Raw genomic sequence first — 25,616 nt, 5'->3', positions numbered from 1 at the left:
TTGTGGGAAGGCACAGGTTCCACTCCAAACCTTGAAAATTAGCTTGGTTGTGGCTATCCACTGTGGCTTATAGGCGAAGGCGGAGGGATTAATGAATTATCTGTGGCTAATGAAAAAGGCACCAGAACCTTGAAGCTTGGACCATTTCGAAAGGTACCTATGTACATACAACTGTCATGGCATAATGCCCCACCTTCAATTGTTTACAAACATGGGTCTCTTATCCAGTCAATTGACGCGATCGTTAATCGACCCGACTTTTAACGTATGGAATTCGATTTCCAGTTCGACGTCACCCGCCACTTCCACCCTTTTCACCAATTCTGAAGCAGGTGTTGTTTATGATTGCTTCGACAAAAGCACCTTACATTCAGACTTTGTGATTATTCTACTTGGATTATTAACCAAATTCCTATGCGACAACTCTATTTACCTGCGTCGCATTCCAACTTAGAAGTTGCGTCTTAGATGATGAGAACCTAATTGCTTCTACGATACTTACTAACAGTTCACCTTCATCTTTGTCGCCAGCATGTCGAGTCGCAACGATGCGACTCTCCCGTCCACGCGTCGGCCTAGGAAGTCGACCGGACATTCGCCTGTGCGGAAGAGGATGGAGAAAGAAAACATCACCGTCGACGTTGCTAGTTCTTTGGCCGGTAATGGAGGCAAAAAGAAGTTACGTAGTAAAAGTATTGGACCTGGAGGACTAGACGGATTGAAGCCAGGAACCGGAAATCGACGTGTTGTACGTGATGCAATTCCATCACCCACCTTGATTAATCCACCTTGTTCAACCCAACTTGTTCAAAACGCGTTACTAACTTCCAACCATCTAGTCCCTAGCAGCAAATGCCAAACCTCCGCCAAAATCAATCCTCAAACCAACCATGCCACTACCTGAGATTCCCTCGTTCAAGTCCAAGCAGCCTGCCCGCAATTCACCACCCTCTCTGAATATTCAGGGAGCCGACAAGTTAATGAACCCCTTCCAGAATGATGATACCAATTCATCAGGCACAAAGATCGCTGTGCGCACCGAAGAGGAACAACAAGCTGCTGCGCGTGAAAGAGAGGAACGAGAACGAGCTAAACTAGAGAAGGAGATTAATGATCGAAGGGAGGCTCGACGCAAGTCTCTTGCTAATCGACGGGTGTCGTTTGCCGCTGAAGCCACCCTACACACATTCCATGAGGTTGAGTACAATCAGGACTCTACCACCTCTACCGATTCTACAAGACGTGCATCATCACTTGCTACACCCGCACAACCCCCCGATCCAGCTCCTGCCCCGGCAGAGCAGGAGGATGATATCGTTCCAAATTCACCAGATCATCAGCAAGATCCCCACCAAAAGAAGAGACGTAGAAGCTCAGGCGCTCCCCAGCTCAACTTCAACAACCAGATGGACGACACCTTAGCTTCGAGTGTCTATAGCTCAGATTCCGATGCGACAGATGGTGTGATGGAAGCACAGGAAGATATGGGCTCGGACTCTGGTAGCGACTCAGATGATGCTGACGGTGTATCGATGGACTTGGATGTTGATGAGGTCACCGGCACCTCAGTCGCTTCTGCTATCTCTGCCCGTTCAGCATTCACCACAGATTCGACTGATACCCTAGAAACTGCTCTTCGACTTGCTTCCAGACGCGCCGAAACCCAGCAGCTAGATGAAGAGGAGGAAATCATCCCCTCTTTTGGATGGGCTAAAAAGCCTGCCCCTAGACAAGCTAGTCCTACCCATGATCAGGAAAATATCCAAACGTCATCCAGGATCAGTCCTATCCAGGACGACGATGATCAAGAAGAAACTGGTGGTATGGACATGGATATGGACATGGATATGACAAATGCTGTTGGCGGCATCATCAAATCCAATGGCGGTTCCCTGGATGACGAGGATGATGCCCAAGATGATGAAATGTCAATGGATGTTACTCGAGCATTGGGCGGCATTCTTCCTCAGCGCAGCAAGACACAGAACATCCAACCAGGAAGCCCAGATAAAGCCGGAGATGATTCGATTGTTGAGGATGCTTCTATGGAATTTACTATGGCAGTTGGTGGTATTCGAAAGGGCCCGCAATCAGCGAACAACCTACTTGATCTCGACGACAGTGAGGAGAACGAGGATATGTCAATGGAATTTACCACTGCAGTGGGCGGAGTCCTATCTGGGTATAAATCTAATGCCTCAACAAGAAAGGCTCCTTTAGGTCGGCGCCGTACTATGACGGCTGCTAATGACGAAGCAACCATGGACATGACAGTTGGGTTGGGTCGTATTCTTCCGACTAATGAAGTTGAAGACGAGGAGGATGCTACAATGGGAATGGATATGACTATGGCCGTGGGTGGAATCATTAAAGGCCCGCCTCTCGCCAAGGACCGAACTGAGGCAAGGCATATCATGGAGAAAGAGGTTGATGAAGACGATAATGTGCCTGCACTCCACTCGTCTGCAAAACAACGCCTGTCGGAAGCTATTTCTGGCAAAAATGTCTCAGAAACAGGAAGCCCTAGTTTATCTGCGTTTCGGGGCAAGGGACTCCGTCGCAGTATTAACTGGCGAGGATCTGCTAGTCCTAAGAGCAGCTCGCCTGTTCGTGATCTTTCAACGCCCAAGTTTGCGAATCCTGCTAAGCAAAGTACTCCGAATAAGCAAGGACCCCGAACCCCGTTGAAGGAACCTCCTTCAAGGAACCCAAAGTCTCCTGCTTCGACGACTCGACGGAACCCAGATCGTTCGACCTCTACGCCCAGATCCGCTTCCAAGAATGCACAGTCAATGTCGATTTTCCAGAAAGACCCCTCAACCGGCTTATCCACACCACGAGTTATTTTAACTCCACAATCGAGGCGACTCTCGGGCTTGGGTGCTGATAGGCCTGGTCTTGGATCCCCCAAAGTCGCTGCTATATTTGACAGGCGTGAATCCATTGGAGATACAGCGGACAACTTCGTTCCACGTGAAGGTTCCCGAGGTGTTACTTTCGCTGATCCTCGAATCATGGAGTATGAAGTAGACCTGGAACGCCGACATGAAGTGGATAAGGAGAATGGCCGCTACAGACTTGAGAGAGAAGCCGATGGTGAAGACGAAGAGAATACCACAGCCACTCTGAAGGATATGATTTCCAGTATGACACCCAAGAAAAACCATCTCAAAGGACGAAAGAGCCTTCACGTGGGTAGTGCCAAGGGTCTCCTCGGTAAACGTCCTGCTGAGCTCGATAACGAAGAGGAAGAGGAAGAGAGGGATGGCATTAAGCGACTTAAGAATCACCAAAGCAGTCCTGTCAAAAACGTGCGATTGCATGCCCCTCCTTCGAAAGCAGAAACGACTGGACGAGTAACTCGCTCTGCTGGTAGAACTTTGGAGGATGGAGGTAACATCATGACGGCTTCGACACCGGTACTCTCGCCCAAGAAGGCGCACATGACAATGCCATCTCCACAGGTAAGAGGTCGCTTCAAAGATGTCGACTCTAATTATCCTACCGACACACTGAACTTCGACGCATCACATGTTGTCGCGGATTCTGAGGTTCAAATGGACGATGATGGAGAGCGGATGCATCTTCAAGACTTCTTGAACATGACGAATATTCGTTTCATGGAATTAACCACAACCAAGAGACGACGCACGCAAGCCCCTACAAGCGTCAAAGATGATGCTGCAGTAGGACAGGAAGATCTCTCCCTCCAACGATGTGTCGTGGCGGGTGCCTGTACAGTCCCAATGCTGGAATTGTACCAACATGTAAGTGTCCACACAAAAAACTATGATCACGACGAATGCTAATGAATTTTAGTCTTGCCGAGAACTGAAGAAATACATTTCAGAGGGTAGAAGAATTGTTCGAGAGATTGAGACAGAAACTTTGGAAGAGAACCCTCCGCTTTTCAAGGAATACATGTCTGCAACGCCCGAATACAAGCTCTTCCTAGACAACCAGTTCAAGAATGTCAAAACGCACGCACGGCTCCTGAGCAAGGCTATGTGGTACGAATGGCGCATGAAGCTTCAGGATGGTCTCAAGGAAGGCTTGGTCACGATTGCCGAGGGCATGAAAGCTGATGAACAGCTGTTGCAGAAGGAACAGAAATTGCTCGATTCTGTATTGCCTAAGCTTATTGAAAGATTCGAATCCTTGGATGTAGAGCACAACAACCTGGAGTCTGCCGTCCAAGAGATAGCGGACTGCGACCCCGAAGACCTGCAGGCTGCCCGATCCGAACTTACTGAAGTTGATGCAAATATCGAAGCCAAAATGAAGCAGATTGAACAATTGCGTCAACAACTTGGGGAGACCGAATCAGGTATCAGCGAATTATCAGAGAGAAAAGAGGAGTGCCTCTCTGATATCAAGGAAGCTGAGAAGGTTCGCGAAGAATGCAGGGGTTGGACATCTAATGAAGTCAGCTCTTTGAAAGGTCAGTATCTCTTGTCATCTTAATCTTATCGTACTATAAAACTAACATGATGAAATAGCGAGAGTGGAAAATATCGAGAAGCAGCATGGATGGATGATTACGGGCACAAATGGAACCATGATGTCGATGACATATCGAAAGGAGATCGAACTCGTCTTTGACGTCGCTGTATTCAAAGGCGTAAAACCGACAAATTCGACAATTGATTTGTGGTACATTGCAGCCAATCGAGAACGAGATCCTAAGCCATCTACACCGGAAAAAGAATTTTTCATTCAATGCATCCGAGATCGAATTCGTGAATTGGACCAATCACAAACCAGAATCAAGGAACTTCTAGACATGGTCAGTGCTGGATGGAAGAAAGCCAAGCACGTGTCAGACAGTATGCGTCTTGTCGATTGCACATTCAAGACCAAAGTCACCAAAACGTCGGATTCGTCGATTGCATTCAACGCAATGTTACTGGTACGCCCAGTCAAGACGAGGGTAGATGTTACACTCAATTTCCACGGTCGGAACACACCTAGCGGTATTGATGTCACTATCGAGCCCGAGGCACGAGTTGTCTATGGAGAGCAGTTCAAAATAGATAACGTCGTCGAGTTCCTCAAGACTAGAATCGGTGCGCGCGTTATCACAAAGGAGGAGCAGAGCAATATCGAGTCTTGGAGCGATATCATCGTCGAACTCCAAGAAAGACTTGTTGCCAAAGCAAAAGCCCAGCAGAAATAAGTGGTATGGGGAATGGGTTTATCGGCCTTCAGGCCTCTGCACTACCTCACTATAATGACTGATGATTGTTATTCGCGGACATGGAAGATATCCCTGATGAGAAGATGGCGTTTGTTGGTGTATTGTTAGATTATTGACGGATGCATATGGATTCGTCTTGTAAGGATCGCTTCTGATATTGGGGGACTTGCCCTCAACCAACGACGGGAAAAGGAAATGTCTATCACGTTTAATATATGAAATAAACCTCACTCAATGGGTCTTCTAGTTTAATGTTACTCCTTCAATTCACATACGAGTATGAGTATTTCTAATTAATGCCTTGAGGATAATAATACGACTCAATAATATTTATTTTCCACCTTTACGCGTTTCCCGCGCCACATTCATAATCAATTAAGCTGGGAATAATTTGGTCAAGATCTATCCACTGAGCATACCTGTAGAATCGATTAATGTTTGAATATTATTTGCTACCTACTTTTATATATTATGTGCAAAGGCATATACATTTGCATAATTGGAATAATCTACCTAGGTCAAGTTAAACTACTAGTAATAATTAGCATCTTCGGGAAAATAAAACTACTACCAGGAGATAGAACGAATATTCGGATTTGTTGGACCGATGGAAAAAATCGAAGGGCGGCCATGCGAGGTACGTACCCCAAAGACCAGACCGTTTATGTACCTTGGTACATACTAATAGGATTGATTTCCGGATTTATCATTGGTTGAAAAATAACCCTGTCAATCGAGATTAAAAATATCCGATAGGTACGTACTAAGATCTGATAATAATAAAACTGGGGCATGGGTTAGGTGACATTTTTAGTGGCTCCTCAGCCTTACGGACGACAACGCAACACTCAAGTACCGTAGGTATTCAGAGTCAAGAAAAATACATATGTACCTACCTAAATAAATATTTGTATAATTTGACCGCGTACTAATAGGAACTAATTACAGATATCTAATGGATTAAACAATTAAATATCCACATAGGGCCTAGCTACGTATAGGGGTTGGTAAGTAAAATATACATATGGATAACTTCTACTTGCACGGGAATATGTACTACAATATAATTAGGTATATAACATACATAAGTACTGGGAGGTCAATTTTAAGGGCTATCGTATACTTAGGTACCTAGATAATTTGTGGTGGAGGTATTTGTATTGGACCATAGGTATTCTTGTATAAATACCCGGTAAGTATCGATTTATAAGTCAGTTGAACTACCATACCATATGTACAGCAAGTACATAGATTTGAATATACATATCCTATGTAGCGTTTCTATTCGTGCTTACTTATATATCTAGATACACTGATATGATAGCGCATGTCTTATATATACTGAATTACTACTATCATGAGTTTCTCTTGAAAAGCATAGAACATCGAGGAGAATTACAAGGTACGGAAAATCAGTTGTATCTTTTCTAATTTTTGATTTTCCTCTGTAGTTGTGGATCAATTTCTCCAAGAACAACAGTACATTCTGGTAGGTACCTTGGTAGATACTTTGGCAGGTACCTTTTAAAAAATACAATTATACAAAATTCGGAAGTGACCACCCTATCGACGGTAACCCTGGGGATGCGGCTGATTAGTGCCCCTCCTACCCCAGACCCCAGTTCATAAAACCGCGGCTCCCGTTAATGGAACTTCTTCCTTTCTTCTTCTTTTTTTTTTCTTCAGGTTTACACAGATTTTCGCGTCCGACCAACAGCAGATATCAAGCAACGCTTTCAAGCATTCAGCTACAAGCCAACGCCCTCTGCCAGAATTTCCTGCTCTAAACCTTTTTCGTTCTCTCTCTTTTTTTAATAGACCACACAAGCCCGTCATACTTGTTGTGCTCTTCCGACCGATACCATGGATTACCAAGGCAAGATGACGATCCTCTCCCCTCTCCTCGTCATTCCCTTCCTCCTCCTCTACTCCGCCTACCTCGACCTCAAGGATTACCTTGGGTTGGGTCTCGCGTATGAGGCTGCCCCCCTGCTAATGGCTGGTCTCGCTTGCCTTTTCGTGGCAAGCCCAGTCTTGGGGTACGGTATCCTAAGCTTCGTGTCCATCACCGCCGCTACCTTCCTCCACCTGTCCCGTGAGTTCCGCGTCCCGATCATGAGTGCCATAATTTACCTCACGGCACAAGCCGCCGCGTCGAGTTATACTCCTCTCGGTTGGTGCGTGTTTGGGGCGGCTGTCTTCCTGACCCGATGGCATCTTCATGGTCCGTGGATTCTTCTATGGGCAGTTGGGGATCTAACATGGACATACCTCACCATGCTGTAAGTATTTTTCATTTCTTATTTATTTTTCAATTTTCTTTCTTGTGGCCTGCCCCGCGCTCGTCACTGACCATCGTAACCTACCATTCTATCTTCATCTACCCCTCCATCATCACATGAACTGAACATCACAACCTCACCTAACAAAAACTACCCTCACCCACTGTACCCACTATACCACTACTATCATACCACATTACCTATCCACTACCTATAACCATTAACACATTAACACATCAACACAAAAACATATCAACCCCTATTGCCCTCTATAATATCCTATACATACACTATAACATACATTATATACAATGTACCTTCCCTAAATTCTTATTCCCACTCTGATAATAAATGTATCCTTTGCCTCTTTACCCCTTTACCCCCTTTACCCCCTTTACCCCTTTTCAACTATCAAACTTTCTCCATTCTCAGAAATAGTCATATTTTACCTCCCCATTCACAATGCAATCATGTCAAACTCATACATCATCACTGTGATTCATGTTTGGAAAATATATGTGAAATATTTCTAACTTTCGATAAATAGGACGGTGAACCATGTCATGTACACCACTTCTTCTTCGAGCGGCTTTCGCCATCTCTTAGAGATTTGGTTCTACATGCTTGAGCAAGCCCGAATGCTTGAGTGGAAGGTCACTGTCCACGGCGGCATCCATAGAGAGATAGTCCCCCTATCGATGAGATGTGCTCGCTCCGCTGTCACGGTAGCCCAATACCTGACAGGCAAGCTCTATTCCTCTCTCTCTCCCCCTCCCCCTCCTCCTGCTCCGGTTCTTCCCAAAGAACCCACGGTGGTTGCTCCCGCTGAGGACCCCGTCAAGCAAGAGGAGGAGGCCAAAGAGAAGGAATTGCAAGCGAGAAACATCTCTCGGGTACACCAGCTGGGGAGGGAGCGCCGGCAGGTCGTCACGCCCCAGGCCAGGCCCCCGCCTGAGCGAGCGTTCACGCCCCTCCGACCTTTCAAGCCTATGCCTAGGCCGGTCACTCCCTACGTCCCCAGGTACCTCAACCTTGAAAACTTTCCGCGCCTCGCCCCCACGCGTAATGTGAGGAAGGAACATCGTATGACTCTTCATAGGCGGTGGGAGATAAAGCCTCAGTCACCTCGCAAGTCTCTGACTGAGATGGTGATTCCCACCACGGCTTGTGCAGAAGTCTTACTGGGTCCCCAACCTGCGCCGACTTACGAACCGGTGCCGACTTACGAGCCGGTACCGACTTACGAGCCGGTGGCAGGTCCCCAGTATGTTCCGGAATCCGAGGTCCCGTTGGTCCCGGGATATGAGCCTGTTGCCATGCAACAGGTGGCTATCCCCCAACCTGTGCCTCAGCAGTACGCGTGTGATCCGTCCATCTTTGCCTATAATCTGCCGATGAACCTTTCGCCGTTCCCTGGGGTAGTTGTTCCGATGGACATCGATGATCCATCGGAGGTCCATGCAGTTGTCCTCCCACCCTTCAGTCAACCGACTGAGGAGGTCAAGTGCAATGGAGACTACCTCAGCACAGATATAGACATGGGCATAGATGAACCCTGCGAGGAGCTCATGGTAGTGGATGAGATGTCGCAAGCCGGTGGCTGGGAGCTAATGCAACACGACGGCTATGGTTCAGACATGGTCATCGACGATGACGCAGAAATGCAATTCGTCGATGTTACCGCCATGGTCATCGACGATGTTACAGCCATGGCCATCGACGATGACGCAGAAATGCAATTCGTCGATGTTACAGCCATGGAAATCGACGACGTTGTTGCTGAGCCCCCATCGGCCTCTGCGGGCAACAAGGCGTTGCCTTCTTTGCAGGCAGCTGCAGCGGCTGCCCAATCTTCATTGAAGTCTTCAATGGAGAACAGGTCATCACCGCTCGCACCGGTGTCCACACCAGTGTACAGCCCAGCGTACGCGCAGGGGTACACTTCAGTGTACACACCGGTGCCCGCGCCAGCCCTCGCGCCAGCACCTGCAGAGAAGCAGCCTCCTCATCCCTTCCAATCGGCTGTTTTCATCGGGGGGACTACCCAGAAGGCTAAGTCCCAGACCCTAATCCAGAAGCCCAAGCCGATGGCGCTTGCTGAGTCCTCGCCTCCCCCCAAGATCGTGATCAAGGGTAGCTTCGCGCAACAGATGCTGAGGGATTCGTATCCCCCAAAGTCTGTTGTGACGCTGTCTGCTACCGACCCGAAATCCTTTTCGAGTCCCACATCGGTCTGGGGGCAAGGACCTACCAGCACGTACGCGCCCGGCGGGAAACTTACCGGGCTTGTCTCCAAACAAGCTCCACCTAAAACCACTGTGCCCTGGTATGCGGAGAGCTCGGCGGAGAGCTCGAAGTCTCCCCAAGCACAACTGCCTAGCCAGGGCGCTTGGCCGACCCCTACCAAAGCACCGCTGCCCAGTCAGGGTGCTTGGCCGGCGCCGGCCACTCCCAAAGCACCGCTCCCTAGTCAGGGTGCTTGGCCATCCAGTGGTGGAAGGTTGGAGCCTGTGGGTGCAAAGGGCAAGGGTAAGGCAACAGCGGCGGCATCTACCACACCCCAGGGTGCGGGAAATGTGCAGCTGCCCATGTTCGCCAATTACACACCCTCTGCAAACCCGGAGCTGGATAGATATGAAGATATATTCTCCATCAAGTTGGAGGATTATATGAACGCCCATGGCGCCGATGATGAGACTGCTAGGGCGGCCATCGCCAGAGAAATGGGACCCCCGCCTGGTTGATCGGGCTATCGCTCGGTCACCACCGTGGATCCCATCTTGCTCTGGTACCGTCGTAGCATCTCATCATGCTTCATATCATCCCTCGGTACTTCTGGTATTAGGCATCCGTGCAATCGGGTCTTAGCCTACACGAAACTACTTACGTGGGACCCATAATATCCCAATCCTTTCTCTCCCTCTCTCCCTCTCTCCCTCATTAACTTCTAGGTAACAATCCATAGGGCACTGGGCCGGTCGATGCCTCGCGGCGTTCTCACTCTGTATCTCCTTCGGGAGTTACGGATGAGGTCGATCGGTCGCCTTGACTGCTCCGAAGCATGTCTTGGCCGCCTACCGTTTTAAACTCCAAGACCCCGAGGAATCCCGCGAGGGGTGAAGGGCGAGAGTTTGACTCCAAGATCCTGATGAACCCATTCTGGGTGAAGGGGGAGAGTATTTGGTTCCAAGATCCCGAGGAACCTCATCCCTGAGGTGAAGGAGTAGAACCTGCCTGAAGATCCCGAGGAATCCCGTATGGGGTGAAGGGCTAGGGCGACGGTATCGGGTTGCGATCTCTCATCCTGAGGGAACGCAATTATCCTGTTTGGCGAATGGTATGTTCTGAGATTTCCAAGTGGTCCTAGACCAGGCGGTTGCGAGGACATTGCCACAGTGCCTTGATTGTTACCTTTATATTATCTGGAACGGGCGTGAGTGGTACGTCCCCGCCCCTATTTATGTAGCGACAATGTCTTGACACGGTCTTGTCCGCGCCGTCCGTCAAGCATTACATAGACAGATAAGGCCTCGACACAGCCTGGTCCCGGCTGTCCTTCGAGCGCACCCCGAGAACGCTTTCCCGGCCTCGTCCTCGCCGGCATGAAAGCACTCACCGAATCGACAATTTTCTTCGCGGCAGTCTTGTTTTTCTCGCTGCCCCCCCGAAGAAGATAAAGGCTCACCCGACTTTGGTCACGTCGGCCAGTGAGTAGTCGATAATTCCTCGTAACAGCCTCGTCTGAGGCTGCCTTACGAGCAGATAGCTAATCCGACAATGTCTCGACACAACCTCGCACGGGAGGTTGTCCTTCGAGCATTTGATTTCGACAATGCCCGCGCTGGTCTCGTTTTTCGCGCCAGCCTGCAGGCATATTAGCTATCGGCAATCCTCGTTTTCGGCCTAGATGTTTCGTTTCTGGGCCGGTTTCCCGGGAGGGTGAGGTTCGCTGCCTCATCTAGAAAAACGCTCGTTGCGGTCTTGATTGTCGCCACCGCAACCCGAGCACCTTGGACAACGATTCGTTTGCGGGCCCGTTTTCGCCGCCTGCCCTTCGAATCACCCCGGACAATGTCTCGATCGCAAGCCGGTTCTGCGCTTGCCCTTTCGAGCATTCTTTCCGACAACGCTCGTGGTGGCTTTGTTCATGCCACGCACTCGAGCACCAGGACAATATACTTGACTGTAGGTCAGTTTCCACGCCTGCACCATCAAGTATATCTTTTCGACTCCGCTCGTATGGTCTGTTTCTCGCCATCATTCGAGCTTCTCGACAACTCCTCCTGTTGGCCTTGTTCTTGCCGACGCCTGAGAGGATTGGCTACACTCGTCCGGTCTTGTTCGTTGCCGGCCTTCGAGTTTCTGAAACTTTGTTTCAGATTGCCTGTTGAGATATGTCACAAGAATGATTCACATCATGATCTTCTTGTTTGGAGTTAAGTTCCACCCGCGTAGCTTGAGGGAGCTCGCGTGGTGGGAATCACCGATGATTCACACTATGCTCACCGTGAAACGTCACCATGAGATTCACATTGCGACCACTATGATATCGATTTCCGGCCACGAGATTCACAGTACGCCCACCGACAACGACACCAGAGATTCACAGGAATCTCATGATGGTGTCACTGTGGGATTCGAAGTACGCTCGTCGTGATGTCGCACCGTGGATTCACAAGAAATCCAAGACGGGTGGTCGCCAGCCACCATAAAGGCTGGCATGAGCAATCACGCACCCCCAGGTATTAGGGAGTACCTGGGGGTGTTGATCCATGAAAATGGATTTGTCGACGGCCCATCCGAGGAAATTAAATTAAATACTATAACAGATAATCCTAACGATTATCACTTCCTCGGATGGGCTATAATAACAACTGCTTCGATGTGTTGTTAATAACAACAAAATAAACGAAAATAAAAACAACTAACCCTTCGAGTCACCCACGCGGAAATCAGATAGGGGGGCCCCTGAACAACCCGAGCTTTCAACGGGGAGCCCCCCTTAACCCCCTAATCGAAAAGGGGGTACACCAGGCCGAAATAACAAGATTTCAACTTGGGGTTCTCCTTATCACTAAGTTGAGAACCCCCAAAAACTCCAAAGGGGCTCTCCCAAATCTTGGTAGAGAGCCCCTAGGATTTCCGCGTGGCTTTGACTCAAGGGTGCATCGAAGCAGTGTTAGTGTCGACGGGAATTTGCGGGGGATATTGTTCAACACCTGCGGACGGGGACCTGATACTCTAAAACAACATACCTCAAGAGCAATATACTTGAGGGGGTCCCGTCCGCCCATTCAGCTATCAACCTAAACAATATTCCCCCGCTTTTCCACTATGGTGGCTAGTGAACTTAATTGTTCCTTGTAAGTCTCATCATTCTACATTTCTCTTGTCTGGTACTGAAACTAACATTGATTCTAGTTTTTAAAATAATCGAGGCCAAAAAAGGCTTTGGCCCTTTCTAAATAACAAGATCCGCATAAAATGCGGTGATCTCGAAAGGGCCATTCCGACGGCATCAAATGTGGGAGGACATTTGGATACCTGACGACGGACCAGGGGCTGTGTGAAAAAGACTTCACAGCCCCATGTCCTTTTCGATTTCACCAGCGCTTTCGATACCTGATATCCATCAGATGCTTTTGCTAGATACGGGGTCAGAGGGCGAGAGAGGCGCCCGATGACAACGTACTGGCTGGAAGAGCAATATGAAGCGTTGACCGAAATCTATTATGTGCCCGCTATCAATTAAGGGCACCTCAAACACCAAGCCGAGCTTAAGGATGGAGAGGACATCCAATAGCTTATGGCTAAAGATAATTACACGCCAACATTGCAAGCTACAACAGTTCATGCTTGCTAGAGTCTGAGGGGGCTCTGTAAATTAGGAGGCATCAAATTCATGCCAGAGGATGGACGGATCCAACGGCATTAGCGAGAGCCTGCTTCACATTTTCGGCACACCATAAACATATCCTGGGCGGGATCGTCATGGCACAATCAAGGCATTCAACTATATTCAAAATTTAGCCATGCCAGGACGACCAGATTTTGGTGTGCCACCCCTTAGGTCCTCGATGAGTCGCTTTGCAACTATTTACATGACAACTACAATCATCATCATATTGGGGCTACGCATTGCGACGACGAGGACCTGGGGAATGGAGCAGCATCTTGCTATCTTCCGCGGCATTGGAAGCTAAACGTGGTTCTAATCTGCTATCAACTCGACAATCTTAAATCAGAATTAACCAAGAACCATATTCCGATGCCGCGGAAGACTTAAGGCAACCCCTAGGCAGGGTTCGACAAGTCAACCAGCACATCAGCATGCCGGCCACTAACACCAACTTTCTACCTAAAAAAATTCGGGACGGCGTGCTGAACGATTATCAGCACATATTATGCTTACGGGGAGCATAGTTCCATTTTACCTACTATAACGACATCAATTCTCAATGTCACTGGGTTATATGGAAATCTTGACAACCAATCACCAAGAAAGACAACTTAAGTGCTGGTAGCTTGTCGTTGCCGACTTCAAACTTTACCAACCAAAACGACAACCAAGTATAAGGGGACGAAAAAACAAAAAATAGACGAGAAAGAAAGAAGAGTCGGGTGGGATTATCTATCTGATCCCATTCGCCCGAGGAGTCACCACCACAAGGGCCACAATCTTGAATCCCTGTGGTGGTCGCAACACCAAGTCGACGAGTTCCATCTTAGCCATGCAAGGCAAGGACACATCTCAGCACCTTTTTCAATACCGCTTCTGTGTAAAATGAAACAAACTTGGAAATAAGTTTAGACGCCACGCACTTTCAAAAGAAATCTAAAAGGGACGAAAATACCCCTTAATTCGGCGTTCGCTAAACCACAATGTCCTTGCCCAAAGAAGATATCGCAAGACGGAACCACCGGACATCGAAAATAAGCAATATATCGGCCTAAAAACAACAGAGTATCCTTCAACAAATTGATACCCTAGGCCTTAGGTGTTGCGACTCGCAGACAGGCCAAATCATGCCAACGACAACGATCCAAAACCTGGAAAAAGCGAACGACGGCGTGTGTCCGCGGTAAAACCATCGTGAGGACTAACTACACCCTCGCATCCACTGATGGACACATCTCAAGAGAATCATGCCGTTACTCGAGGTGGGGCAAACAAAAATCCCCAAGTACCTCTAGTCTCTGTCGTGAAGGCATATCGCCTAGTCTGCGAGTGACTCCTCGGGAAGCCGGAGACTTCTCTGTGCTTAGTAAGCAAGCCCCTTTATTTTCTACTATGGCGATATACTAACAATTATCAAGATTCGATAATCAAGCCACTACATCTGGCCATTTCAGCATCACATAAGTCTGAATATGACGCCAGATGGCTAATAATTATAGTTCTTCAATCTAAAGAACTAACTAAAAAGCTACTACCATCCTCAAATCCACGAAGAGGAAAAATTAAGCATCAAATCGATAGCAGAGAAGTCTCCGTTAAAACCCTAAGGGGTACGAAGGAGTTGGCAAGGTCCTCAACCAAAAAAAAGGATCCCTCTCCAAACAACCATATATATTAGGCCACAACTAAATCGGCCTCACTGCTGGCCCCCTTTTCACGACCAACGCACAAGAGGAACCGTTATCCTCCATTATCAAGGCAGAAGGGGGCTCAGTACCTATAAAAAGACCCATACCTAGGTCTCCAAGCAAAGAAACATTGCTGTTCGATAACAACTACAAGGGGGCTCGAATCCAAAAATACGAAACCCCGGAAAAATATTCCGGGATGAAATTGAGTTCAGCACCTCTGGCCGACACAGTTGTCTATATGCCAATATTAGAGCTAAAATAATGGGCTCATCTCACTAAGCCCACCGGTCAGAAATAGAAACCGGCTCATATTCAGCATTCTCTCCTCTGTGGAGACCTAGGTATTCACCAAACATCATAGGATTAAGAAAGTGGCATCGGCACAATAAGGTACATATCTATCTTCCCAATTGCTCTTATATCCCCACAGAAACTAACAACTTCTAGAACATGTGCGATGCTCTGGCTGTGGCGATCATCTATCGCCAGCTTCCAGTATTTGATCCTTGCCACCCATGCTGGGGGGAACTGGTATGTCACAGACCTCACTATAGGAAATCTAATATGAGAATTGAATACTGAATCATGGAACAGATCGAGCAAAAGCCGACAGTCCCTAGCCGGGTGGCCCCACCAAAACTCGACGAACCTCGTCATCCACTTTACGAGGTTCAACTACCAAAAACACCAACAAGCCTCTAGCAGCACTCAACATGCTGGATTGGCCACAAGAGCGCGGTTCGATATATAGGCGCCTGTCATGGATTAGCATTGGGCCATATTCATGTGGCCCATCGACGAATACTGCCTGAGTAGGGTGCCGCAGGCACCCCACAAGGAAAACATCCCTTTCCTTGGGCAACAACAAGAGCCTGCCCAGAAACTACAACAGGGCCTTTGGTGGGGCCGTAAGTGAAAAGAAAAAACAAAATCAATAAAAGAAGAAAAAAACAATCAAAAACAAAAACAAAACAAAAAAACATAAGAGCATAAATTGCTCTGACATTTAAAAAAAAAAAAAAAAAAAAAAGCGCGTATGTGCGCGGGGGATGAATAGCGGGAAAACGGGGTGGGGGGAGGGGGGGGGGTTCTGGGGGCTCGTGGGGAACTGGGGGCTCGTGGGGGTAGTCTTGATCGTCAGGAGGGGCTATTCAGGGAATTGGAGCTTACCCCTGAATAACACCTCTCTCGTCAATCATGACTACCCTCCAGGTAAGCCCCTTCCCGCTTACTGATCAAATACTAATTCCTTCATAGGTTCTCTTGCACAAGAGCCTTTGCACAAAAAAGATAAGTCCCCCTCCCTATGTAAGAGATACGTTCCCTTACTAACTACTATATATGTGCGATCGTCCCCCTCAAAACAACGTTCCGAGATACGAGAAGCCGTCGGGCTGCCGGAAGAAGGAATTATTTCGGTGAGAAATCCACTCGGTTCTTGATCTTCTTTTATCCTAGACTAACCGATTTTCTTTAGAGCCAAACCGTATACGCCGAACCGAGGACACCGAGTCACAAAGGGACTCTCGGATAGAGTTGAGGCCGGGGTTACCCCCTATAAATCGTATGTCATAGTACTATACATAGATTTATATCGACTTCAAGTGCTGATATAGACACAGTTTTTTTATGCAAGAACATAAGACGAGAATTCCAGTCGAGGTCACAAGACGAGGAATGCCATAGGGGTCCCTAAGGGATACGGGTTGGCTTTGAATGATTCGGGGTTCCGGGGATGGAGAGATGGACGGATCTATATCTTGGGAAGAGGGGATACTTGGGAGTTTTAAGGGGGCAATATTCTACGAATAAGGGATTCATCACCAAAATTTCCCAAGTCTTAACGTGACTGTACGCCTATCAAAGTTCATCATGATCCATTTTGTGGTTAGGCATCACGAGATGATATTCACGCTTCCAAAGACCACTTAGGCTTCAAATTTCCCATTTCCGAGAACCTCAAGGTTGAATTCCTTATTTCTAGAGCTTGTGCACCTCATACTAGGTCAACTAGAAACTTACATAATGACTTACATAATTGCTTACATAGCGGCTGACATAAGAAATTACATAATGAGCCCCTGAGGCTGACTCAGCTGATTCATCCGCAATTTGGTGACATAATCGGGTGGCGCTGATTATATAAGCAGAACCCCCTTTTCACCCCTTTAACCTCAATTTCCACCAGACTTGGCTTAGTCCAAGTTTTGCTGGTATTCCCAGCGCGATTGATTCTAAACATCATTAAACTAGTTACACGTCAGGAAACTGGAATCCCATAAGTTCTTCGATTCGAATTAAGTTAGGAAGAGTTTCCTATCTCCTAATTTATCACCCGCGTTGTACAACCAGCGTTTACCATCTGGAGAAGATGATCGAGTAAAACACGACACAGCACAGCATAAATAGCACATGGGGCGCTCATTATAACTTCCTTCAGATCGTTATATTTAAAAGGAGCGGTTGCTATCTGAATGAGTGAATGCTCTCAACATTGAGTCCTCTAAGGAACTAGTAGTCCTCCATATCACATCAACCTCCAAGTTCTTTATAAAATTGTTTTATAAGACCTAGTGCTCCTCTCCGACATCGCAGCATTCCACAGACCATTCCTGGGCGTCCTCGCGTTCCTTAAGAGCAGCTAGACGCGATATGTATTAGCAAGATATTGACATTGGAATGGAATTGGGGACGGATGTCTTACCTGGGGCAGCAAAGACTGCTGTGAAGGAGACAGCCAAGAGAAGGAGGGTGGACTTGAAGTTCATTTTGGCGTTTGTTTGGACTCAAAAGAGGGATTTGAGAAGTTGTGTTGTTTTGTAGTTGACTTGAGACTTGGGTTTAGATGATTGATGGAGGTTGATGCGGATAGAATTGATCAACGAGGAAGGGGAAAAGTCTTGGTTCTTATACTAATCTGAATGCCGCGGGTCTAGCATCAAGGCTGTCGTTGACCCTATAGACCATGCACCATCACATTGCTGTTCCGCATTTAAGAGATTCCTCCGGTACATACCTAGTCGTGCGTCCCCGCGGCCGGCAATAGAAAGCCAACACCCTTTTCGATATAGTTATGGGCAGAATTGTTGGTTACCTAGTGCTGACCGCGGGGAAGTTCTGGAAATGGCAACATAGGATCTAGGACTTATACTTTTGGACCAATCGGAGGGTAAGGATGGACTTAAGTCATCACGCATATAGTGATAGCTAAACTCACCGTAAGCGGAAGAAAACCAACATAGCTCTTATCGTTGAAGAAATTACAGTTTCTAATGTTGGCTGCAGGCTGTACGTGACCGCAGAAATGAATGACAACATACCCGAAAGTCTTAATTCAACCTAACTGAGTCTAAGAAAATAGAAAACTGAGTTACACAGCCAAACCGCTTCAATTAGTTGGTGTAAATACAATTTGAGGACTTCATCTGTCTATACTATATCACCTCGTCCACATAGTCTCTTTAATATATTAACTATAGAAACAATATACATCCTAACCTGATCTGATTGTGATTTGTAGCCGTAGCCGGAGTAGCTAGACTGGATAGTCCGATGTATGTATCCGCTTGGACCTCGTCTGTATCACAATGCTTGAGGCTTTTTCGAGCTAGTATGCATATAAATCGTGTGGTGTGTGATACTCGCGGCTTCTTGATCCTGACTATGGGGTGTTGCCTGCTTCTTTGCCTCCCTGCTCATTAGTGCTGACGCAGGGAGGGAATTCTGCAATGATATGGCACAGGCTTTATCGGCTAGGTACCAACACCAAGAGAGCAAGCATTCAGATATCGTTTTGGAATTCTATTCGCCTCTGCATTCTCTTGCCCCGTCACAAGGACAAAGTCATGCCTTCTAAGATTTTCAATCCTTCTCCAGATTCTCCCAAACATTAGGGAAAAATTCCCAGACTATTACAGTCAGAAGTTTCATGTCAAAGGCGGACGAAGAAATCCCATACCCACATTATACATTGGCCAGTTCATGATGGCTAGTCGTCCGAAATCCAAAGAGTATGCTGCCGTCGATGATGAGGAGACAGCATGTCTATCCGAGTCAGAAAGCGCCGAGAATCTCCTCGGTAACAATCAGAGACGTATCAAACGTCCATCAACTTGGATTCCCCAAGTACGCTTGAATGCTGCGGGCTCCATATTGGGAGCTGCGTGTCTAATTGTGACGATTCTGGTCACTATTCAATGTACCATTTGGTACGAACGGAGAGGCAGCAATGCTCCAAGATTCCGCCCGGCATTCTGTAGGTTACTCTACTTCCCCTTCCCAAACCCTAATATTTGGAGGCAATCGATACTAATCGGCGCTGACGTATACAGCACCGTTGTACGACATGGTGAAAATTCCATTCGTGACAGCATATAGCGACCATTCTCCAGCTCCAAATGCCTCGGATCCAAAGCAAATCTACCGGCTAGACCCTAGCCCCGAAGTGGACGCAGCCTGGAGCCGTATCGCTACAGCAGATGGAGTATATCCTATGTCGGCGTCGGACGTAGTGCGCGCAGGCAAGGACCCCAAGCTAGCCGTCGACGCACCAGAATCGTGGAGTTTTCCAGAGGGTAAGAGCAAGATGATGGGTATCGAGGCTTTCCATCTACTTCACTGCCTGAATGCGTTGCGCAAGAGCCTCGTTACCACTTATGACTACTACTGGGGAGCGAAGTACGGATTCGAGCCTCCTGCTATCTTCGAGCGCCACCTTAACCACTGCGTTGATATGCTGCGGCAGCACTTGATGTGTCATGCTGATCTGGAGCCTTTTACCTTCAACTGGCGCGTTGGTCAGGCTAAGCCGTACGCCGATTTCAACATTCGGAAGACTTGTGTAGACTTCGACTACTTGCTCGAGTGGTCCGAGAAACACAAGGACCCCCGGCATGAGCAGTTGGTGAGTTGATTCCATATTCTTCGTTTTTCCTTTCTTCCTTACCGGGATTCGGTACCCCTCTTACAACTGTTGACAAGGATTATCGCTAACTCTTGTTGTAGTGGGGAGAATTAGAAAAGCCAGCCGACGCGTTGCAGAAAGAAGCCCCTGCCGATTTGCCACAAATCACCGAAAACACGGTATGGAGCAAGAGCGGGAGGATTCCACTAGCTAATCTGACTGGCTTGGAGGGTAAAGAGTACTGTCTCGGTACCAAGTCATAATCTCGACGTCAAATGCATCGGATGATAGAGCCGATGGTGTACTTAGGTAGTCGCAGAAATGGAAAAAAATAATAGTATGTTGTTCAAGACAGCGTACGCGTGCGTCGATCCTAAGCGAGGACCTGGTACGTGGACGACAGCAAGAGTGACATGCCGGAAGGCAACCCGAGGCAAGGGGGAGCTGTGGTAGAATGGAGTCAGAAAAGGTTGTGCATGTGCTAATATCACTGTATTACACTGTAGTTTAGGTAATCAAGATATCCCAATGTTACGTAATATCCACCCAGTACCTATCATCATATGGATAAGTTACCCATATAAGAGCAGCAGGGGATATCGATCCTGAAAACCAATAGTTAGCACATGGGACCTTTTTCTGACTCCATCTTATGTGGTTGGCATAGCCAAGACAGGCCAGCCTGCAGTAAAAGCGGGCAGCTCGGGGTAAGATGAAGCTTGATTTAACACCCACCAAGAAAGCAACCCAACCTGGCCGATAATTCGATCTTGGCAAATGTGCTCCTATCTAGATCTTCCGAGGGGAAGAAGTTTGCCGCTCTAGAAGGATGATTCACACTCGGGAACATAAGATGGAGTTGTTGTAAGGTAAAAGATTGGTCACTAACTGGAAAAAACGCGGGGGATTATGTTGCCGTGGATTATCAAATTCTTGGCGTTGTGAAGGAATCTATCCCCTTTCCTCGCATTTGGGTTAAATCTACGCGTCATGTTGCATGTGATTATATAATCAGGGGATAGCTCCAATTACTAGGTATCTCGTGTCTGCTTAGGTAAGCCGACGCGGTCGATCCGTATGATCCGGGACTAGGTAGGTGCATAGGTGGATGCAGGATACGTATGGATGTATTGATTCTACCGGATCGACTGCTTACAAGTTACAAACATAGGAAATCCTTCTTATTCCCCGGGGTCTTATGGATACGTGAAGAAAGAACGCCAAGGAAATTATTGGTTCTATAAACGACGGACGCATCTACGGCGCAGCAGCTGAACCAACATCACGGCTTAAGAGACGGAGTAAGATAAGCCAGTTGAACCCTATCTCGACCGACAGCCGCCTATCATGCATCCGTGTTCTAGGGCTGCGTTTCCGTTCTCATGCACCTTTTCGTCCTCTTTGGAAATGATTGTCAATTGGCCGTTTTTACGGGTTCGAGCACATGGCCAGCCATGCCCACGGGAATACTGGTAGAAGCTTGTCAAGGGTTAATTCCATAAATGTCAGCCGTGTCACAGAGCAAAAAGACGTTGGCCAGAAGCTCACAGGTAGATAGGTGATATTGACTTGATCAATAATTCCGAACTGTTTCGGGGCGTCGCCCTATGCAGCAGTGTCTGTCTGACCTTCACGACCATAAGAATTAATGTCAGCCCTAGTTCCAACAGCAATTTGAGATTCGGGAAGTGGAGACATCTCAGAGATAAGAAATATGCTGTTACTAACACGTCCGGTAGCTGCATGCTTGTGCTAGATGTAAAACCATGATCGAAACTCATGATTTGTTACTCTGAACGACCAGATAGTGATGTTGGTTCAACTTCCTCGAATGTAAGCAAGTAGCGCTGTAAGACCTCAACTTCTCCGGAAGATACGAGACAGGAGCTTCTAGCACGAACCAAGGACCGTTCTCTGCTGCCTTCCCCTATTCCCCTACTAAAACCACTTGTCTACTGCATCCAAACAAACAAAGAAGCCGACATGAATAGACAACGGGTATATTCTATTCAACACACCATCCCGACCTGTCTAATCTAGGTATCTATCCCATTCCACCCTCCCTACCAACCTATCCCCTTCCCAAATCCAGCCAACCCGAAGACAAACCTATCTAATTACCTATACTTCACCTTCGTCCACCCACTAGTCCCCCTCACATCCCCCTTCTCGCGATCCCTGCCCGGAACCGCGCTGCCATGCGGCACTCTCGGGTTCGGATTATGATCGCCACTACTCCCGCTCTTAACTGTGTTCACGCTCATATAACTCTCGATGCCGAATCTATGGCCCGGGACGCCCAACTGTCCCCTACCGACAGGCGTTCCGCCGACAAGCACGCCGTCGTCGAGCGCGTCGTCGGGGGTCCACGCGTCGTCTTCGAGGAGCTCCCACTCGGGCGCAGGAGTCTCGCGGAGTAGACGCGCGCGCAGACGGTCCGCCATTTTCATGACGTTGGGCATTTTGAAGCTGCGCGTGAGCTCGTTACCCGCTGCGCTGCCGAGGTACGTGTGCGCGGTGCCGTGGGAATACAAGCCCATTCTCGGCCCCGCTTTGCCGAGTTCCGCCGCCGTGCTACTGTTGCTATCGCCATGGCTGCTACTGCCGTTAACGCCGCTGCCGCTGTGACTGTTGCTGTTGATGTGGCTGGTGGTCTGAGATGGCGGGGCGTCGGCGATTTGCTGTGGGCTGCGCTGGAGGGAGGAGTTGATGAGGAGGTTATATAGGTTCCGACCCAGTTGGGAGAAGTCTTCTAATTGGTTGCTGTTGTCGCCGACAGGGACGCCTTGCGTTCGGCAGAGCCAGACGATGTCGTAGGCTAGTAGGATAACGGCTTCGAGGAATGCGTTATAAGCGGCGGGGTCCTCTTTCGCGAGGGTAGATAACGGTTTGTCGAGGAATAGGGGGCGTGGGTGGGGCACGTGGGCGAATTGCCGATCACGTGGGTCAGGGGGGAGAAGGGAAGTTCCCGGGAAGGCGACGTCGCCATGATGGTAGGATGATGTGAGTGAGAAGATGGTTGGGCGCGGGTAGTCGTTATGTGGGAGAGTGATTTCTGCCGGGAGACGGATGGATAGGTAATGAGAGGTAAGCCAGAGCAGATGTGTGATATGTGCGAGAGACGCGGATATGAGTTCGGGTTGCGCACCTAAGTGGGTTATTAGATCAGATTGAATAATAATTATAAACAGTATTTAAAGAAAATGCACTCACTATTCATGTTACACAAATCGATAATATCAATGCCGCCGATTTTGTATTCGAATCGGACGGGATTCCCACGCTTGATACGCTGTAGCCTGTATAGCTTGGCTACTTCCATACACAACGCACTCCTGTACTGCGTCATAGCCCCGTATTCTCGATCCCAAGTATATCTAATCATTTTAGAAGCCTTGTTAGGCTCCTCTAATAGTCTAGTTCGTCTTGCGGTAATACCCTGCGAAGTGGTGGCAAGGTCGGACTTCTTGCGCGCAATACTGGCTTTACGCTCTTCAATCTCCTTCTTCGCCGCAGCAACATCGTCGCGAAGCTTGTCTGCTGCTGCTATTATCCTCTCGGTCCTTTCTTTTGCTTTGTATTCCTCCGTAGCGCAGCTCTCGATGTACGTCCGAGAATAACGGGTTGGGGCGTCTGAGCTTACATCGGCGTCAGACAATAGCTTAGTCACTCGAGACTCGAGCTCCTCGGTCTTCATAAGGATCTCGGCATTCGCTAGTCGTCCATCGTATAGCTTGTTTCTCGCATCCACCACACAGAAGAAGGGAAGCCTGTGAGGGTGATGCGCCCTTTGGCAAATGTCGCAATTCATTGTGGGCGGTAGACTCGTGATGGAATTGGTGTGAATTTGACAAGGCTGGGTGCCTAGTAATGCAACAAAAGGCCGCGTTCCTACGGATAGAAACTGGGCACTCGAGGGATTCCTGTTACATTGGTACGGTAAGCAAAGTGCATGTTGTTCTTAAACGAAGGTTATATAATTGGTAGTAGTAGGGAGGCGAAATGTGCGAAAAGCAAGGTGACAAGGTGATCGGTGAATGTGAAGAAGAAGAAGATGGGACGAATAAGACGAAGAGGTCCTTGTGACGTTAGGACCTTACAGGGAGTCCCCTTATCAAACCTTATCAGCCTTATCGGCTTTATCATGCGACTCCACTTAAATCCGAGTCCGGGTCAAATTACTTAATCCTTAACTTAATGGTTCTTGGGCAGCGACGCGTCTCTTAAATGGCATTTTAGGTACGTAGCATTTGGGGATATCGACTATTCTTATCATTAACAAAAAAGACATTCCTTCTCTATCTTGATTTATATAAATCCAAGGAACGTTGCAGTTGAGAGTCATCAGGTGATCAATCATCCTATACTGACTGCGTCATTCTCTTCATTTCTAAATCCGTCGCGTCACGCGTCGCATACTCTCTAAAGGGGTCAGACTATTCTAGGCGCTAATTTATTGCTCTGCTATTTGTTTGCAGAGGTTTCCCGAACCGAAACGTACACGTGAGATTAAATAAGGACAATGTCTACCACACCTAGATCATTATCGCCGGTGAAGGCGCCTTCGCAAAATGGGATAGCACCGGATCAATCCATGATGGTAGAGTTGCCGACTCATTTGGGTGACGAAACTGAGATTATTGAGCCGCATGAAGAGGATGTTACAGTGAGACTGCATTCACAAACACAATCACAGCCACAGTCACCCCCACTGGCTCAAGGTCTAAAAATTGAGCAGAGCCAGGAAATCTCTTTGCTCAGGAACCTAGCGATGCAACGTCAGCGACGGACACAGACTCCCGATCCGCAAAATCGACGTAGCAATAGGTCTGAGATGCAGAGTCCGGGCCACCTTGCCGCGTTTGATTGGGAGGACTTTGAAGACCGCTATGAGAAAGCTTTACAAGAGGCGGACGAGCAAGAGAAACAGCTGTTAGAGGAATTTGACAACTTAGTCAAGGTATGCGAGGCCACACTAGAGCATGTTGGCGAACTTCAAATCATCGCTGACTTCACAACCAGTACTTCAATGTGTGGGCGTCGGCTTCATCTACGCATGATAACGAGAGAGCTGTTAAGAGGTTTGCCTTGCCCCTTTTCATCGATATTTGTCTAAGCGTAAAGCTAAAAGGTAGTAGATTACAAACTCGTGAGAGACACGTACGCCTTTCCGAGCAGACACTCTTGCAAAAGAAGCAGCATCGTGAGTTCCCGTACCATTTCATCATTTGAAGTGGAATGATGAACTGATTTGTTTAGTTTCCGAGGTTGTGAAAGCCTTCCAGAGTGCTCTGGCACTTTTGAGCACCACTTAATCGACACATCACATTCGGTACCCTTCTAACACTTCTCTTCGTCAGGTCTTAGGTCAATGAGGAGACACTAAAATTCATATCTTCCTCTTAAAAAAGACCTATGAGGGATATGGTAGGTGGCTACTAGTTTATAAGTCAATCAGGGGTCGGTTTTAGCAAGCATGGCAAGGGCGTTGATGTATTTATTTCTCACGATGATTACGACATAACGATTTTGACGACTTTTATGAATTATTTATATCATGATATTGTACGTAGTATTTATCTAGTTAGTTATATTATACCGGACTCGTCTTGGTTTAATAATTCCATAAAATGTTCCTCTTCAA

At 47.8% G+C, this 25,616-nt stretch overlaps 6 protein-coding genes across 6 annotated transcripts; 5 read left to right on the top strand and 1 right to left on the bottom strand.

Annotated features, from left to right (window-relative positions):
* Positions 1-519: 519 nt before the first annotated feature.
* Positions 520-5,457, top strand: GGS22DRAFT_195888 (Spc7-domain-containing protein). The gene is made up of 4 exons (XM_047965738.1): positions 520-748; positions 840-3,767; positions 3,820-4,441; positions 4,500-5,457. Exons 1-4 carry the CDS (start codon positions 533-535, stop codon positions 5,174-5,176), a joined length of 4,443 nt encoding a protein of 1,480 aa, XP_047815940.1. The 5' UTR covers positions 520-532; the 3' UTR covers positions 5,177-5,457.
* Positions 5,458-7,060: 1,603 nt separating this feature from the next.
* On the top strand, positions 7,061-10,223 carry GGS22DRAFT_191275 (uncharacterized protein; the record flags this gene model as incomplete). Its single annotated transcript, XM_047965094.1, has 2 exons — positions 7,061-7,479; positions 8,027-10,223. 2 exons carry the CDS (start codon positions 7,061-7,063, stop codon positions 10,221-10,223), a joined length of 2,616 nt encoding a protein of 871 aa, XP_047815939.1.
* Positions 10,224-11,550: 1,327 nt separating this feature from the next.
* Positions 11,551-12,136, top strand: GGS22DRAFT_191273 (uncharacterized protein; the record flags this gene model as incomplete). The annotated part of the gene is made up of 2 exons (XM_047965093.1): positions 11,551-11,764; positions 11,859-12,136. 2 exons carry the CDS (start codon positions 11,551-11,553, stop codon positions 12,134-12,136), a joined length of 492 nt encoding a protein of 163 aa, XP_047815938.1.
* A 6,358-nt stretch (positions 12,137-18,494) lies between these two features.
* Positions 18,495-20,235, top strand: GGS22DRAFT_195884 (uncharacterized protein; the record flags this gene model as incomplete). Its single annotated transcript, XM_047965737.1, has 3 exons — positions 18,495-19,324; positions 19,401-19,972; positions 20,074-20,235. The coding sequence occupies exons 1-3, from the start codon at positions 19,051-19,053 to the stop codon at positions 20,233-20,235; spliced, it is 1,008 nt and encodes a 335-aa protein (XP_047815937.1). The 5' UTR covers positions 18,495-19,050.
* A 1,453-nt stretch (positions 20,236-21,688) lies between these two features.
* GGS22DRAFT_170071 (UV radiation resistance protein and autophagy-related subunit 14-domain-containing protein) lies at positions 21,689-24,228 on the bottom strand. The gene is made up of 2 exons (XM_047962410.1): positions 23,186-24,228; positions 21,689-23,120 (listed from the first exon to the last, which is right to left on the bottom strand). Exons 1-2 carry the CDS (start codon positions 23,781-23,783, stop codon positions 22,090-22,092), a joined length of 1,629 nt encoding a protein of 542 aa, XP_047815936.1. The 5' UTR covers positions 23,784-24,228; the 3' UTR covers positions 21,689-22,089.
* Positions 24,229-24,306: 78 nt separating this feature from the next.
* GGS22DRAFT_47783 (uncharacterized protein) lies at positions 24,307-25,400 on the top strand. Its single transcript, XM_047967188.1, has 4 exons — positions 24,307-24,932; positions 24,995-25,053; positions 25,111-25,175; positions 25,232-25,400. The coding sequence occupies exons 1-4, from the start codon at positions 24,495-24,497 to the stop codon at positions 25,285-25,287; spliced, it is 618 nt and encodes a 205-aa protein (XP_047815935.1). The 5' UTR covers positions 24,307-24,494; the 3' UTR covers positions 25,288-25,400.
* Positions 25,401-25,616: the final 216 nt, after the last annotated feature.

This window comes from Annulohypoxylon maeteangense (genome assembly GCF_022496945.1).
Source record: "Annulohypoxylon maeteangense strain CBS 123835 unplaced genomic scaffold GGS22scaffold_16, whole genome shotgun sequence".
NCBI classification, from domain to species: Eukaryota; Fungi; Ascomycota; class Sordariomycetes; order Xylariales; family Hypoxylaceae; genus Annulohypoxylon; species Annulohypoxylon maeteangense.
The sequence above is the reverse complement of the archived record's forward strand: the minus strand, read 5'-3'. Positions and strand labels throughout refer to the sequence as shown.